Raw genomic sequence first — 16036 nt, forward strand, 5'->3', positions numbered from 1 at the left:
TTTTGTACAAGTAACCCTGATGCTAAAATTGTGTACAAATGCACATTGCCGCCTTCTGAATTCACATAATGGTATGTATTGTAGGTGCTATGCGATTCTCTCCTGCTGGCTTACACCAACGTCTGTCTGCTGAGCTGAACTATCTTGGTGCCATGGAAGAATCTGTCCGCCAGCTGTGTGATGTTGAGCGTGTACGTGGGATTTCGATGGCGCAACAGGAAACGGTTTCTCTTGCTCAGATACTGAAGGTATAGTCACATTGGGGCCACTTTTAGGAGGAAACTCAAATGCAGTTTAAAAAGTATCTATTAAGTTTCCAAATGTTTGGAGTTTTTCTTGCATACCTGAGATCTCTACATATACCATAGCACAGTGGTCTTCAAACTGTGGCTGTCTAGTTGTTGCAGAACTGTAACTCCCGGCATACCCTGCCCATATGAGAGTTGTCACTTCATGACTCGGGTTGGAGCCCCCTGCTATAGGTTGAGGGGGGATTCACCGCATAGGAATCAATGTAGCTCGCAGGTCTTTTATGCAGCTCCTGACTCCTCAACCCTGTTATGTGGTTTGTATGATTTTTTTTTCAGACCCACACATACCCTGATAGAAAAAAGGAATCGCAGAATACTAGAGATGAGCAAGCATACTCGCTAAGGCAAACTACTTGAGCAAGTAGTGCCTTATGCGAGTACCTGCCCGCTCGTCTCTAAAGATTTGGGTGCCAACGGGGGGGAGATCTCTCTCACTCGCTCCCCCCCTGCTCACTCCCGCTACTCACCGCTCTGCCCCACCAGCACCCAAATCTTTTAGAGACGAGCGGGCAGGTACTTACATAAGGCACTACTCGCTCAAGTAGTTTGCCTTAGCGAGTACGCTCGCTCATCTCTCTACACAATATTTATCTCAGAGTACAGAGGCTAGCACAAAAAGAAAGATGCATGGAAATGGCTGCTTGAATGGAAATTCCTGCTAGTGGAGCATGTGTTTGCTTTGGGTGTTGCAGTGACTACTTTGTCCTGATTGATATGTGATTATTGTATGACCACTGCTATGTGGCTGGTAAAACTTTATAGGTAATTCTGTGTGATGGGCTATTTCATTTGTCTTATTACTGGGCACACTCTACTGTTGGCTTACACGATTGTGGCTACATTCGGTGCATTGCTATACTAAGCATGGCTTTAGTGTGACTACTATACCTTGTTTGATTCCACCCTATGAAATCCTCCTACATGTCAGAAGTTAAAGAGAGAATCCAGTCAATTCTCTAAAAACTGTAACTTTTTTTTATAACCCTAACAACAACTGTACCATAATGGATGCCAGAATCTTGTCACTTGGCATCGGTACTTTTTGGCTTCGAACAATAGTCACAAAAGATAAATTCTAAGAAAATGCAACTTTATTCTCATATTTGCGCTTCATAAAAATTTTGGAAAGTTACTTTTTCATCTTATGTGTAAATTTGTTGCATTGTATTTAAAGGCTCAACAGCAACGTCACGAGCAAAATATGGCGGCACTGAGGCAGCAGGCGGAGCAGGAAGCGCAAGAAAGCATGCGACAGCTGGAGGAGACTCGACAGATAGCAAAGGTAAAGGGCCCACTGCTCATAAGAGGCAATAAGATTGTAACCTGTAGCAATTCGAGCAATAATAGATCTCTGTAATATCCCCTGCATTAGCATTTGTGGACTGATTTTGTTTTTTTCTCCTAGACACAGGCAGAAATGCTTCAACGCTTCCAAAAGACCATGGAGTCCTGTGCCTCCCAGAATGTGAGCAGACTGCATGAGGTGTGTGACGTCCAGGATATTTTAGCTTACTTTGTACTGTAGCCGTCTCGGTGTTTCACATGCTTCCAGCCACTACTCTATGGTGGTGATTAAAAAAAAAATGGCAAATTGCATTTTTTGTTCGATTTAAAAGACTCCTCCTAACGGGATGGGACAAACTGAAAGCTTTCGGTTTACTTTCCATTTAAACAAAAAAACATTGAGGTCATTGGGGGGAAAAAACTAAATAGTTTTCAATTCCATTTTACTTTTCTCTCTCTCTGAATAGAGAGACCGTCTGAATGCTGGTGTGGATCAGCCCTAGCAAAAAAAAAAAAGGGGGATTGGGCAAAGGAGACAGCTGATACCGGTGAGCCCTGACAGACCCTATTGACCTTAGTGGGGTCCATTTTGGGTTTTGGTCAATTTTGTCAACAAGAATAGTGCTGCAGGTTGCATTACCTTTTGCCATCAGAAAGGCTGATTTAGACCCCCTGTCCACGGGCGTTGCGGTATCCCACAGCGGAGACCCGCCGCGGTAGCAGGAGCTTGTGGGCGGATCTCCATTTGCATGCTGCAAATTGCCGGCCGCGAGCGGAGACTCACAATGGTTTTCCACTCGTGGACACAGGGCCGGCGCTTTCCATAGCAACGCTATGGAAAGCTTCAGACGGCGTGATTCGCTGGTGATTTACCGCCGGCGAAATCACGCCCGTGGACAGGGGGCCTTAAACCTCTATGGACACTGTTGACACAATTGGAGCACAATTTAGAGACTTATATGATGTAATCCCCAACAGTCATATTGAATTTGTAAAAACCTTCCTGAAAATTGTCACATTTTATTGGAGATTTTTCAGTTTGTCTCATATAAATATATTCACCTCACCTTGTAGCTAAAGTGTTGGTCTGCAGACATCACCTCTTACGTCTCTAACCAGTCTTTTCTTTACTGGAACTCCCCTCTTTAACAACCCCCTTGAGGAAATTTTTTCTGAAGTGACAGATGGAAAAAATTTTCACCTTCCGCAATACAGGTCCCCTCGTCAGTGCAGTGCCAAGAAGACTAATTTTCGTTCCTTTGGTCACTCCAGCCCACGGTCTTCAAAGTCGTCCCCGCACACAAGCAACCAAACCCTCCTCGGCATGATGGATGGTCCCCCCCCCCCCCCAGTCGTCCAGGGTAGGGGGAGCCATCTCCTGCTCTTCAGGGATGTTGGGTTCGCTCATATCCAAGATTTCTGGGTGCACTAGATTGTCTCTTCGGGTACGCTATAGCTTATCGTTCTGTTAGTTTTTTGCTTCTTCCCCACAATCCGATCCATTCCAGACTCTCCCAGTACCTTCGAGCCATTCAGGTTTTACTGCAACAAGGCGTTATCGCCTCTGTTCCTTCTTGGAACGTTTTTAATAGTTTTTATTCCAACCTGTTCGTGGTTCCCAAAAAGGATGGATCAGTTTACCCAATCTTAGATCTGAAACTCCTGAACTGCTAGGTCAAAGTCTGTCATGTTCATATGGAATCCATCAAAGCAGTGATTACTTCTCTGGATGATCAAGGCAAATGGCTATCATCATCCCATTTCACCATTCGCACCACCATTTCTTCGGTTTGCAGTCAATTTCTTTCATTTCCATTTCTTGCTATTGAACTAGCAACGGCTTCCTGAGTGTTCACAAAGGTCCTGTCGGTTGTTGTGGTGCTTCCTCAGGGGATCATAGTGACCCTTATCTGGACGACATATTGATCAAGGCTCCGTCCCTCAAGGCCAATAAGGGCAGTCTCACGGTAGTGCTGGACACTCTCCGCCCTGCAGGTGGATCATCAATCATCCAAAGTTCAACTTGGCCCCATCACATCAGCTCACTTTTCTCTGCCTATTCTTCAACACAATTCAGGCAAAGGTATATCTTCCTAGAGTCAAACTTGCGCTTTTCCAGCAACGCGTCCCCCTTCTTCGGTCACAAACTCCAATTTTTACTTGCGCGTACAAGGTCTCATGACGACTGCTTTTAAGACAGTCCTGTACGTACAATTCCACGCTTGTCCACTGCAACAAGCCCTCCTATCCAGCTGGAACAGATCCCACGAGTCCCTGGATCGACCCTTGACCCTTCCCCAGTTGGTCCATCGTTCCCTCCCTTGCTGGCTGACATCACCCAAGCGCTCTCTGAGGAGGCCCTCCCTTTTCACTGGAAAGCGATGACCACAGATGTCTCTTAGGATCCTCGGCAGCCTGACAGTGCTGGTACAGTGGACCTATTTGGAATCTTTCCTCCACATCAACGTACTGGAACTTGGAGTCATTCGCCTTTCTCTGATGCATAGGTCTCAGATTCTGACCTCGTCACCCGATATGTGTCCAAGTGTGACAGACGTTGCGTACAGAAACCAGCAGGGCTGCACAATATGCACAATGGTGATGGAGGCTGCTGAAATACTCCACTGGGCTGCGGCACCCGTCCCTGCCATCTCAGCTATTCACATTCTGGGAGTGGAAAATTGGATGGCGGACTTCCTCAGCAGGAAAATGGCAGACCCAAGGCGTTGGTACTACATGAGGAAGTCTTCGCGGACATATGTGCCAAACGACATCCCATGTCATACACCGAATGTGGCTCTTAAGGCGTCCAGGCTCAGCAGTCAGCTCCAGCTCTTTGTGTCGCAGTCGGCAAGCATTGACTGTGGATGCCCAAGCGATTCCATGGAACCAGTTCTCCTTTCAGTACCCTTTTCCACCAACATTTCTGATCCCGCGGTTCCTAAAGAGATTACACTGTGAAACACAATTTTGTAACAGGTAAGCAGATAGGCGGTTTATAGTAACTTTAGTGCGCTGAATTCAAATACGATATCCGTTTGTTTTTTTCTGCCACGTAAGGTTTTCCAATTATGGGGAATAATGTAATCCAATTGCCGCTGTATTGTGTGTTTTGGAAATATGCCTATACGATTAAACCAGTCGGCTCGCCATTAACCTTGCTTAAAAAAAGGAATAACAAAAGTGATTGAGGAATCACTGTTACACACCACGTGCTTACTGAGCACTATAAGGGTAGGTTAATGTAACATATAGGGTATGTTTCCACGTGCTGTAAACCCTGCAGATCATCCACCAGTAAGGCCGCCTGCAGACAGGCGGGATTTCTGCTGCTGAAAGCCTGCATAGGGTTGCGTTAACAAACGCAGTCCTATGCAGACGGCCGCGTGAGATCTCGCGCGGCAAACAAGCCGCAGCATGTTCTATTTCTGTGCGGGACTCGCTCACCTGCCTCCGGTCTGCGCATGCGCCGGCACGTGAAAGATCCGGAGCTGCGGGGAGCGGGTGAGTACGCGCTGCTCTCTGCAGGCGGTCGGGTCCCGCGGCCAGAATTCTCGCTGCCGGATCCAACCTGGCCGTCTGCAGGCGGCCTAAGTTGTAATTAATGAACTGTGTTTTTACACAGTTTTATTGGTTAGACTAACGAAAAAAATCAAAATCCTAAAGCAAAAATACATGTTTAGTATCGCTGCATCCGTAAAAGTCCGATCTATCAAAGTAATGCATTATTTACCCCGCATGGTGAACGTCGTCTGAAAAAACAAAAATTATGAACACGAGAAATGCGCTTTGTTTGATCATTGTCTTCAAGATAGAATGCAATAAAGATGTATCAAAAAGGCCGCCTACAGACGGCCAGAATTCTCGCAGCAGGATGCGGACCCGTGCCCCTGCATAGCCCTGCGGCTTACCGGCTGCCGCCCAACCGGTGCGTTTTACTCCACTTCAAACTTTTAAAATGTTTTTCAGTACATTAAATAGTACTAGTAAAAAATACGCCTCGTCCCACAAAAAACAAGTCCTTCTACAGCTATGGCGATGGGTAAAGCAAAAAAATGCTTGGCCACGAAGCGGTTAAATAACTTGAAAACGAGAAGTGCTGCTATTGTTTATTCAGTTTTACCAGTGTAATCAGCATGTTTTAATTTTACAGAAACATTTCCATTACTTTCTGTTAGAAAAAATGTTTTTAAAAGTTTGTTGCGCGGTGTTACTTTTACTGTGTTGTTTTCTTTTGTTAGGAGCCAGACCGGGGTTACTTATCACCAGCCAGCTCAGATCATACAATTACCTCCCCTTCAGACAAGCCAAAGCGCCAGCGTTCCCATGCCACCAGGTATTTCATGCTTCTATGCCTTATTTTACCCTTACAGATAACCTTCTGTAACTGACAGCAGTTTAGAGATTTGTTTGTCACACAAGGGTCTTTGTTGTACAGGAAAAAAGGGTCTCGTTCTGCCTCTCCATCCTCTCTACCTCCCAGCAGCGTGTCGAGCTTCAAAGAGCGGTCACACAGGTATGGTGCGATGAATGTGAACAGCAAAAGGAGAAAAGCCGGCTCCTTAAAACACCTCTAATTCTTCTTTAACCCTTTCCAATCCACTGTCTGACGTCTAAAGACATTCTGATTGAAGGCTGTGCAGCTCCGATGTCAGAAGACGTCCGGCAGGGTATTCTTACTGTAGGTTACTGGCCGCTCTGTTGTCAGGGGACCTCTCCAGTATGTCCAATACTGCAGTACTGGCTCTAGCCAGCAGATGGTGCCATTGTATAATGGCAGAAAGAGAAAGCCCCCTAGGAAACCCTGAATCCAAAATTGGATTTCAAAGGGTTAATTACAAGAAATCCATAAAATTATAAATAATGGTGTGAGATACTATGCCAAAGCACAGATGCGTTTCAAAAGACTTTGCTTTCTTGATTGCAGCTGATGAATATGGACTGGCAACTTTGTTTGACAAAAGACAACTTGTAAAGTTCCTGCCTGTGTCTTAATGTTTTGTAGCAGCAGTAGTGAGCAGGACAGTCAACCAGCGTCATCAATCAAAGAGGAAACTGCTAGTCACAGGACCCTAGAGGAGAGCATCTCTGAGGAGCTGCCAACTCCAGAACGGAGTGCAACAAAGGCAGACGCCAGCTTGTCCATCGGTGAGAAAGGTTTGTAGAGGGTTTTCAGACTTCTTTATTAGAACTTGGTAATTTTTAAAGATGTTTAAAAATGGCTTGAATGCTGAGATTTCAATATCCCGTTTTGTTTTTTTTTCTCTCCAAGGTACAAGCTCTGCTGAACCTAGAAATGAAGAGGGCATAGAGGAATTATCATTCCGTTCCCTGCTCCCCTCCGAGTCTCACCGGCGCGGAAGTTTGGAGAGACAGCGGTCTCGTCGCCATGAATCTGATGAAGAGAGTACTGCGGAAAAAGTAAACCCAAGTGACCACTGAAGACAATACACACTTTTCTTTCTTCTTGTCTTGTAATAGTGATGTGTCCTTTACACAGGAGATTAGTGGGCCTTTTTCTAGTGGACAGGACAGTTTCTGGAAGTTCACCATGGAAATGGTTCGCCAGTACATGCAGGAAGGAGAGATGCGCTCAGCCCACCAAGCTGCTCTGCTTCGTCTGCGCCAAAAAGCACTTAAAGACAAGGCAAAAGCAGAACTTGCGTGGCTGGAACACCAAAAGAGGTATATATGTGTTCATGATAGTTATTATGTATAGGGGCAATGGTTTTTATAATTAGTATATCACATGTATACACTCTCAGGTGCATTACTGCAAAACCTAACTAGAGTTTATGAAATAAGCGTGAGTGCCTTGAAGAGTTGATATCTTTAGTGCTAGTTATGACCATATCCTGTGTGTGCCGTTGATACACCACATATACCGTATATTCCACGACCATGTTTTCAGCTTTGTCATAGCCTGTGGCGCTGATGCTAGAAGCCTCCTATACCCTGCAGTGAAATGTAATGCTTGGATGTGAAACTTGCCAATTCTATTTCCTCTGCAGACGTCTTCGTGATAAAGGGGAGGATGATAAAATGCCCCCATTAAGAAAGCGGCAGCGTGGCCTTTTGCTGAGGCTGCAGCAGGAACAGGTATGGCTGCTATTCAATACTAAATTGCCGTAGTTGTTAGTTTAGTTGTCTCTGTACGTGATTTAGGATCTTAAATGTGCTCTTTAGGCGGAGATTAAACGTCTACAGGAAGCAAATAAAGCCGCTCGGAGAGAGAGGCAGCTTATCCTGAAGCAGCAGGAGGAGATCCAGCGGATCCAGAACAGCACCTTGAGGCTCCAGGAAAAACTCAAGTCAGCAGAAAGTGGGCAGCTGGTGAGTCCTCTGGTGTTTTTTTTTTTTTGTTTTTTTTTTTACTTTTGTGCCCTTTCACTCTATCCATGTGCATTGTGAATCCCTATACTGCCCACTTTTCTTGATTACACTTATCTATCTATCTATTATATATAATCTCAATTTGCCGAAAAATCAATTAAAACAAATTGTGTTGAAATGTTGCATGTTACTGCTTCACAGGAACAACCCAGAGAAGGGGACATTCAGCCTAGTCCTTTATCCAGCCATGATCCCTCTGAAGCGGAGAGCCGCAGTCCGTCCCCCGTGTCGGTCTCTGGAAGCGAGACCAGCAGCATCATGCAGAAACTTCGCAAAATGCACGGCCACATGGATGCCAAGTAAGTTTTTTTTTTCTTGCTTGCATATTTTGCAGAATATGCGTTACTATAAACACTTGTCATCCATCACGTGTCCAGAGCTGAAGTAGGATGCACTCCCTGTCTGTGCTTTGCATTGCAGTTGCAACTTTGTTACATTTTTCTGCATTCATCCATTCACTTTCTTTTTCAGTTGTCTGCCGTTTTCAGCTCCATGCTGTATTCTCCGGTCTATGTTTCTGTCTGACGTACCTGTTCTTCTATGCCTTGTTTGCTGTGCTTTTAAATTGCTTTTTCTTTTCACATCTTGGGTCTTTTGGACGTTTCTTTACCCTTTTTTTTAATCATGGAATTGTTTTCTGATTTTATAGTCACACTCTACAACATATCCATCCCCAATAAGCTACAACTTCCTTGGCTCTCTCAATTGCCCTCCGCTTGACATATCCCTACTGTGGTCCTCTTGTGGCTTTTTGGCTGTTGCACTCTGTTACTCTGTCTCACTCTTTTAGTCTCCTTGGTAAACTCTCGCTCCTTTTCTTGTAGAGACATCTGCCCTGTTCACTGCTTCTTCTCTGTCTTTACGCCCCAGCACTGGGCTTCTCTCAGTGTGTGCTTTCCCAAACTTCACCCCAAATTCCAGCTCTATATCTGCCGCCATCTGCTCAGGTAACGGCACCATTCCCTCTGCTCTCTGCACCGTGTGAGGGGGGAGGGAAGTGCTACCATGAAGATGAATCCTGGGGGCATGACAGTGTGCTGTTGGGTGGGGCTAGTGAAAGCCGCGCATGCAGTGTCGTCTCTTTCCTCCTCCCTCCTCTGCTTGCTGTCCCCTCATCCTTCCCTCTCCCGGGTGAGTTGTGCTGTAATGAAGCCAAGGTCTAATTCAAATTTATCCCCAGATTCTTGACCAAGCGGGAACAGCAGCTGGTGCAGAGACGGCTGCATGCGCAGGAGCTGCTGGAGTGGAAAAGAAGATTGGATGCTGAAGAGCTCGAAATCAGACAGATTGAAAAGCAGGCTCTAGCTGCTTGGGATAACCAAAGGGTAAAAACCAAGGATCCGAGTGCTGAGGAGCCGCAGGCGGTTGTAGAAGGTGAGGAGCGTAGAAAGTTTTCACTGCATTAACATAGTTATTTACTGCAGTTTCTGCTCTTATTACTTTTGTTTTTAATTATGGTTTTCTATTACTTGCAAACAGGAGTTTTCCAAGTTACTGTGATTTCACCTGTTGTCCTCTAGTTACAATGATAGGTTGGCATTTTCATACATTTCCCCACCCACCACCACCCCTTTCCGCTTTTAATGGGGCTTCAAAACAGACTGCTGTCAGTTTCCTTTCGTTGCATTATGTTTCAGTTTTCTTTCCGGAAGAGACCCAACAGCAGTCTATTTTAAAAACCCTATTGGAAGCAATGGAGGGAAATTAAAAAAAAAAGTTTTAAATCACTTTTTCTAATCCATAAACAGAACACTAATGAAATGCAATAACACAAGTGTGAATGCAGCCTACTAGTAGCCAGAAAATGATGCAGCCGGCTCAATCGGGAATGCTGGTCATAATAAGAGGTTTCATTTTAGACATTTCTCTATATAAAAACTATAAGAAACAAAAGTAGCTGCAGGAAATGTTATAAAATGTTATAAAATAACAAGTCAAACATTACTCACCTGTTACCTTTTTATTTGATACAACCCCCTTTATCACCTATCCATAGGATAGGCGATGAAAGTCTGATCAGTAGGGGTCACGCCACTGAGGCCTCCACCGATCCTGAGAACGGGGGTCTCGTGTCCACCTCTCCTTCTCACTGTGGGATTACTGTACCCACCTCGTCAGTAAGGAGGAGATTGAATGGAGTGACAGTCATGTATGTATGGTGTCACTCCACTAATTTTTAATGGGACTCCCATCAGTCCCATTGAAATTATTGGAGCGGTGCCGCCATGTGCGATCACCACGCCATCCAATCAGACATTAGTGGGAGTGTCAGTGGTGGGACCCCAACCGATCAGCTACAGATAGGTGATAAAAGTGAATTCTGGTACAATCCCTTTAAATCAACCGCTGATGGTGCCCCTGCCCCCTCCACAGTCTATTTAATTTTCTCGCATCTATATACATCAGTGTTACTGCAGCAGGCAATCGCTGGCCTCAGCAGTCACCTATCAACATCACCACTGAGCCCAGTGATCGGCTGCAGCAGTCATCTGCATGTAGGGCATGTCCTTGCTTGCAGCTAAACAAGTACCAATTTTGCCCATTTGCATTAGAGTGTCCGGTGAGTTAACGGGTGTATAGAATGGTAGAGTTGGAAGGGACCTCGAAGGGTCATCAGGTCCACCCCCCTCTTCAATGCAGGATTCACTAAATCATCCCAGTAATCTTTTGGTTTATTTTACAATATATCCTGTGGCTACTTTCATTTCTTATAATCTCGGACAACTTACTTGAAGGTCCTCATTGCAACCAATGTCTATTTGGTGGAGTCGGATCAATGTAACTCTCGATAATTACCTGAATGACCTAAAATGGGCACAGGGAAAGCACCGTGCCACATTGGCCCCTGTGTGCTTGACAATTGACATTAATGAACAGACCATACAGTCTCTTTAAAATGTTGTGTAGAGCCGATAGCAGGTGAAGTAATACTACATGTTCCTAGTGTTGTTGCCACTTCATTCTAGGAATGATTAGTTAATGATGGCCTGGCTGCATCCACCTATCGCAATACAACACAATGAGCTTTGTTGGGAACATAACTCCTGATATGCCAGTGAAAGCTTATTTTTTATTGTTGAGGCGGAATTGGCCATTTTTCATTTGTTGATATTTTTAATATACTTTGATGCTAAATACAAAACCTTACTGATCATTATCTCTAAGCCTCAGACAAGACAAGTAAGGAAGGCTCCTCAGCCCCACCAAGCCCAACTATTCACACCAGGACGTCTCTGAGTCCTCCTCCAGAATATTTATCATCGGAGAGCATTGAGCCATCAACCATTGCTGAACAAATTCATGAGCCGAGTGGGGAACACCGTAGCATCTCGGAAGAGTTGGTGGTATCCGGACCCAGCAAAATGGTAAATACTTTGCGCTTGCAGGAAAGGGGCACATGTAACTAATGCTTTACCTAAGCATGTTCTGACAATGACACAGATGGAGACTAAAGTCCTGTATGATTATATTCCTAAAGAACAAGAAGTATGCTGATCACACCCCGATGAGGGCCGGGTCCAAATGGCAATGTTAAATAAGACAGTTCACTTTAATTTAGTTTGCCATTTCCCGGATGTTACAGTAGTCTGTTGTTCTGTAAGTTATCCAGTTATTATTTTAATCTGCAACTTACAATGTAGGTTTAACTCTTGGTTGTCAGCCAGTACCATGCCCAACCTGTTGTGGTTTCTCTGGTTGCATTTTTATATGACCTTGTTCTCTGCCAGTTGGCATAGTGCCCCAGTTGTTCTTTGCAGGAGAGCTCCTTCAATACTGCATTTACAGACAGTTGACTTAACTATGCCAAGTCTTGGCAATAGAACATTGTCCAGCAGGACCTCCAAATGGTTTAATTACCATTCGTGTGTGAAATATATTTCCCTACTTGCGAACGTTACGAGCTTCGGTACATATGAACAAACTTGTCTGTAAGTATGATGTAATGCCACAGCATTACATCATACTGTATAGCAATCGGACAGGCATTCTATCAAGCTGTGCCATAGGCACGGCTCGATAGGCAGCCCTGTGACCCTTCGGAAGGCCCCCCCCCCCGGCTGCTGTGTCAACCCACAATTTTATCGCAGGAGGCCGTATGGGACCCCTGAAATTTGGATGCCGTCTGTTTCTTGCAGCCAACACCTGCCCGCAACAGCTCCGATAAGCCGCGCCGCTCATCGGAGCTGTTAACCCTTTAAATGACAGCCGCATTTAAAGGATTTACAGCTGTTGAGCGGCACGGCTTATCAGGGCTGTTGCGGGTGGGTGTCGTCTGTACGAAACAGATGGCACCTGACGTTGTATGTAGCGGGATCAACCCGCGATCTCTCTCCTTACAAGCATTTGTTCGGACATATTAAAAATCTTATATATATATATAATATATTCCCCTACTTACGGACAGGTTCCGTTGCAGGAAGCTGTTGATAATTTTTTAGATATAGATATAATATCTCAAAAGCACTGTAGGTTCTGTTTTTGAAGAAGTGTTCTATGAATCCCCTTGGCATTGCTATCAAACAGTCACAATTCAAGTCCTTTTGGGAAACTAAAAAAGCAAAGAAAAAGCATTTCTTTGCGGGGGAGGGGGGGGAGAAACTGACTTTTTAAAAATTATTTATACATAAAATATTTTTTTTGTAGCACTACAAAAGAATTGTTGGTATCGTACTGATCAACAGAATTAAGTTATGCCATTTTTTTGCTGCAGTGTGTACACCGTGAAGACAACGCACTGCATGTCCATGTCGTTGCGCTTAGAAATTAAGTGCATTGTTTTGTATGTTAAATAGTACAACTGAAAAGCACGGCTCGTCCTGCGAAAAAAAACCAGCCGCCGGATAGCTATTTTGACAGAAAAATAATTTAAAATTCTTTTTGGAGGAGAAAACAGATAATGTCTAGAGATGAGCGAGCGTACTCGGAAAAGCACTACTCGCTCAAGTAATTTGCTTTATCCGAGTATCGCTGTGCTCGTCCCTGAAGATTCGGGTGCCGCTGCGGCTGACAGGTGAGTCGCAGGGGAGAGCGGGCGGGAGAGAGGGAGAGAAAGATCTCCCCTCCGTTCCTCCCCGCTCTCCCCTGCAGCTCCCCGCTCCGTGCCGGCACCCGAATCTTCAGACCCGAGCACAGCGATACTCGGATAAAGCAAATTACTTGAGCGAGTAGTGCTTTTCCGAGTACGCTCGCTCATCTCTAATAATGTCTGTATCTTCATGTGGTTGTATAAAACATATTCGTGTTTTCGCAGTCTCCAACAAGAAGCAGCAAATCGCCAACAGAATATGAATCCAGTAAAGAACGTATAAAGACTGGGCATCAGAAAATTCACATTACTCTTAGACCTCACCAACTCTCTCACACCTGGTCTGAAGAATCGCTGTCCATGACCCATTCAGGTACGTGTCTTGATCAGTGTAATGAAGCCATTTAGCCGGTTTCTGCAGAATACTCAAGCAGTTATGAGTGTTGTTGCTGTCTTAACACATTGCTTTAGCTTTAGTGCTTTTTCTAAATACCAGAAGGGCAAAATTTTTGCATTGGGGGACACAGCAAGACCTTGGTTATAGCTCCTGCCGCTAGGGGGCAGACACTGAGCAAAGAAACCTCCTGCTGCAGGCACGGAGCTAAATCCACACCTCTCCAGTTCCACACTACTGGGGGTCTCTGTGTGCCTTGGCACTGTGTCCAGCAGCTCCGGCAGGGACAGCGTTGCTGATTTGCATCCTGGCTTCTGGGCCATCACGAGTTGTGGTCAAGAGGTGGGAAACTCATTGTAACTCATTACAATGCTGGATACCCGCTGTGACGCGACTCTGATGGGCGCGATGGTGGAGGCGAGGTTCCCTCTGGCCAGACCAACTCCTCTAATTGCGGTCCCAGTTTGTAGACCAGTGGTTTTCAAACGTTTTTTAGCCATGGAGTCTTTTTTTTTTTAAACAAAAGTTTCTCGTAGAGCCCCAAGAAATGTTCACTAGTAATAGTGTCCCCTATATTGGCCCCAGTAGTGACAGGGTCCCCCATTGCCACTATGCTCTTCAGATGCAGGGAGAGGAAGTGGTTAAATTACTACACAGCCTTCCCTGTCTCTGCTGCATCGGAGCTCACAGACGGTGAGAAGGCTGGAAGAATAGGAAGTTACTCCCTTCCTTTACCTGAAGCTGAAGGTTTAGCAGCGCGGATTACAATCATAATCCACCATAGGTCCCCACTCTACTCACCCCTGTAGTGGGTTCCGGACAGCCTGTACTGAGGAAATTAATGTCCAGGAGCCGGCTCATGTTATCCGAGTCTCTATGCCGACCGCAGGTCCTGATGACCCTTTCCTCACTACAGGCTGTCCGGACACCGCTACAGCCGTGAGTAGAGTGGGGACCTAAACCTTCAGTTGGAGCCCCTGGTAATCGCTCGCGAAGCCCCAAGGGCTCCGCCGAGCACACTTTGGGGAACCCTGCTCTAGTCATAGAGAATGCCCCCTTGTTACAGTCCTGGGTATAAATAGATGATGAGAGAGATCTCTGTATTGTCCCCCGATATATTTATACATAGTCATTAGGTCGCCCCTCAGTCATCATCCCAATTTTGATAACCTCTCTGGGTATTGTGGTCCGCCTATTCCATTTATTAGTTTAGTTGCCTGTCTTTGTACCAGCTCAAGTTCTGATATGTCCTTCTTGAGTACTGGGGCCCAAAACTGTCCACAGTATTCCATGTGTGATCTGACCAGTGACTTGTAAAGAGGAAGAACAATGTTCACATCATGCGCCCCTAGACTTCTTTTGATGCACCCCATAATCGATCCTACTTGCCTTGGCAGCAGCTGCCTGACACTGATTGTTCCAGTTAAGCTTACAGTTAACTAAAATCCCCAAGTCCTTTTCCATATCAGTGTTTCCCATTTAGTGTGTATTTTACTGCACAATCCTTCTACCAGGTCATGTGAATTCACCAGTCCCTCATTCCTGGAGGGGAAGAGCTTGCCCTTTTTGACAGCTTCTCGCCATCCACAGTAGTCATACTTTTGCCTACTGTGTTTTTTTCGGGTGATGCACAAGACCTCATTGGGATACGGGTGTGCATGTACCCTATTAACATGGTGGAGAACTACTACAAGTACACTTCCCCCTCCCCATAGGAGGAGTAATTGTATATAGAGACTGCGCCAGACACGACTACAGGTATTGGTGAGCATCTGCCGCCTCATAACTCCCTTTTATAGGAGGAATCATTGTTGCGCTGTGAGTCTCTATATCCGACATGACTGTGCAGTGATGGCACTCAGTGCCGTTCTCACTACCCCCTTTTATAGGAGAAACTGTAGTACTGTAGTATGCCTTTTGACTACGCAATTATGTTGGCTTCATCCACCTTTTTATTCCTGTCCATAGTGGAGTAATGTCACGCAGTAACACTCTGCTTCACTCATGACCACGCAGATATAGCAGGCATCCTGCCCCCTCATTTACTGGAGGACTTGTGTCAGGATTGCAAATGGAGCTATCAGACCGCCATGTCATCTTCTCAAGACCTAAATGTATTTCGCCTGGACTCTGCATTCGTATGATGATACAAAAGATAAAGGCATAAAGCCGCCTTTACTACCCCTCGGGCAGAATGAGTGAACTACCGCCGGAATCTGATCTGTATCTCACATCATTATGCAGTGATTATGAGTGCCGGGGTGACCTTACTGCCCCCTCCACAGGTGGAAGACTGGTATTGCTGCTCCACTCAGTATTTGATGACTTAGGCAGTGATTGCCACCTTCCTTTGTGGGTGGAACAATTGTATTACGGCTACCCTGTAAAGTAGGGATTGAAATCTCAATCAGCCACGTTAACTCTGTCATATGACGCATAACTGTTTTTTACCACTAGTTTTTGTACAGGCATACATCATTCTGCGGTACTCTCTACCAGCAGTTGGTCACTTTTCCCCCTTCATGGAGGAGTATCTATATTACTGTGTCATACAGTAACCACGTGGCCCACAGTACTGCCCTCCATACCACGGTTACATTACTTCTACATTTTGTATAGCAGGATCAC

The 16036-nt window shown here is 45.4% G+C and overlaps 1 protein-coding gene across 6 annotated transcripts in view; it reads left to right on the top strand.

Annotated features, from left to right (window-relative positions):
- Positions 1 to 16036, top strand: part of CEP350 (centrosomal protein 350) — a 53402-nt gene that overhangs the window by 23366 nt on the left and 14000 nt on the right. For 2 of the 6 annotated variants that reach the window (XM_066597427.1, XM_066597428.1), the window contains exons 17-31: positions 85 to 248; positions 1486 to 1593; positions 1717 to 1794; positions 5837 to 5931; positions 6034 to 6111; positions 6601 to 6752; positions 6868 to 7016; positions 7096 to 7280; positions 7607 to 7694; positions 7782 to 7928; positions 8130 to 8287; positions 8813 to 8935; positions 9169 to 9362; positions 11154 to 11353; positions 13240 to 13387. In XM_066597427.1, the coding sequence (XP_066453524.1) occupies positions 85 to 248; positions 1486 to 1593; positions 1717 to 1794; positions 5837 to 5931; positions 6034 to 6111; positions 6601 to 6752; positions 6868 to 7016; positions 7096 to 7280; positions 7607 to 7694; positions 7782 to 7928; positions 8130 to 8287; positions 8813 to 8935; positions 9169 to 9362; positions 11154 to 11353; positions 13240 to 13387 (2067 nt within the window). The remainder of the gene's footprint in view (positions 1 to 84; positions 249 to 1485; positions 1594 to 1716; positions 1795 to 5836; positions 5932 to 6033; positions 6112 to 6600; positions 6753 to 6867; positions 7017 to 7095; positions 7281 to 7606; positions 7695 to 7781; positions 7929 to 8129; positions 8288 to 8812; positions 8936 to 9168; positions 9363 to 11153; positions 11354 to 13239; positions 13388 to 16036) is intronic. The other 4 variants (XM_066597429.1, XM_066597430.1, XM_066597431.1 and 1 more) reach the window with 3 other exon arrangements.

The sequence above is a fragment of the Eleutherodactylus coqui genome, chromosome 3, assembly GCF_035609145.1.
Source record: "Eleutherodactylus coqui strain aEleCoq1 chromosome 3, aEleCoq1.hap1, whole genome shotgun sequence".
NCBI lineage: Eukaryota > Metazoa > Chordata > Amphibia > Anura > Eleutherodactylidae > Eleutherodactylus > Eleutherodactylus coqui.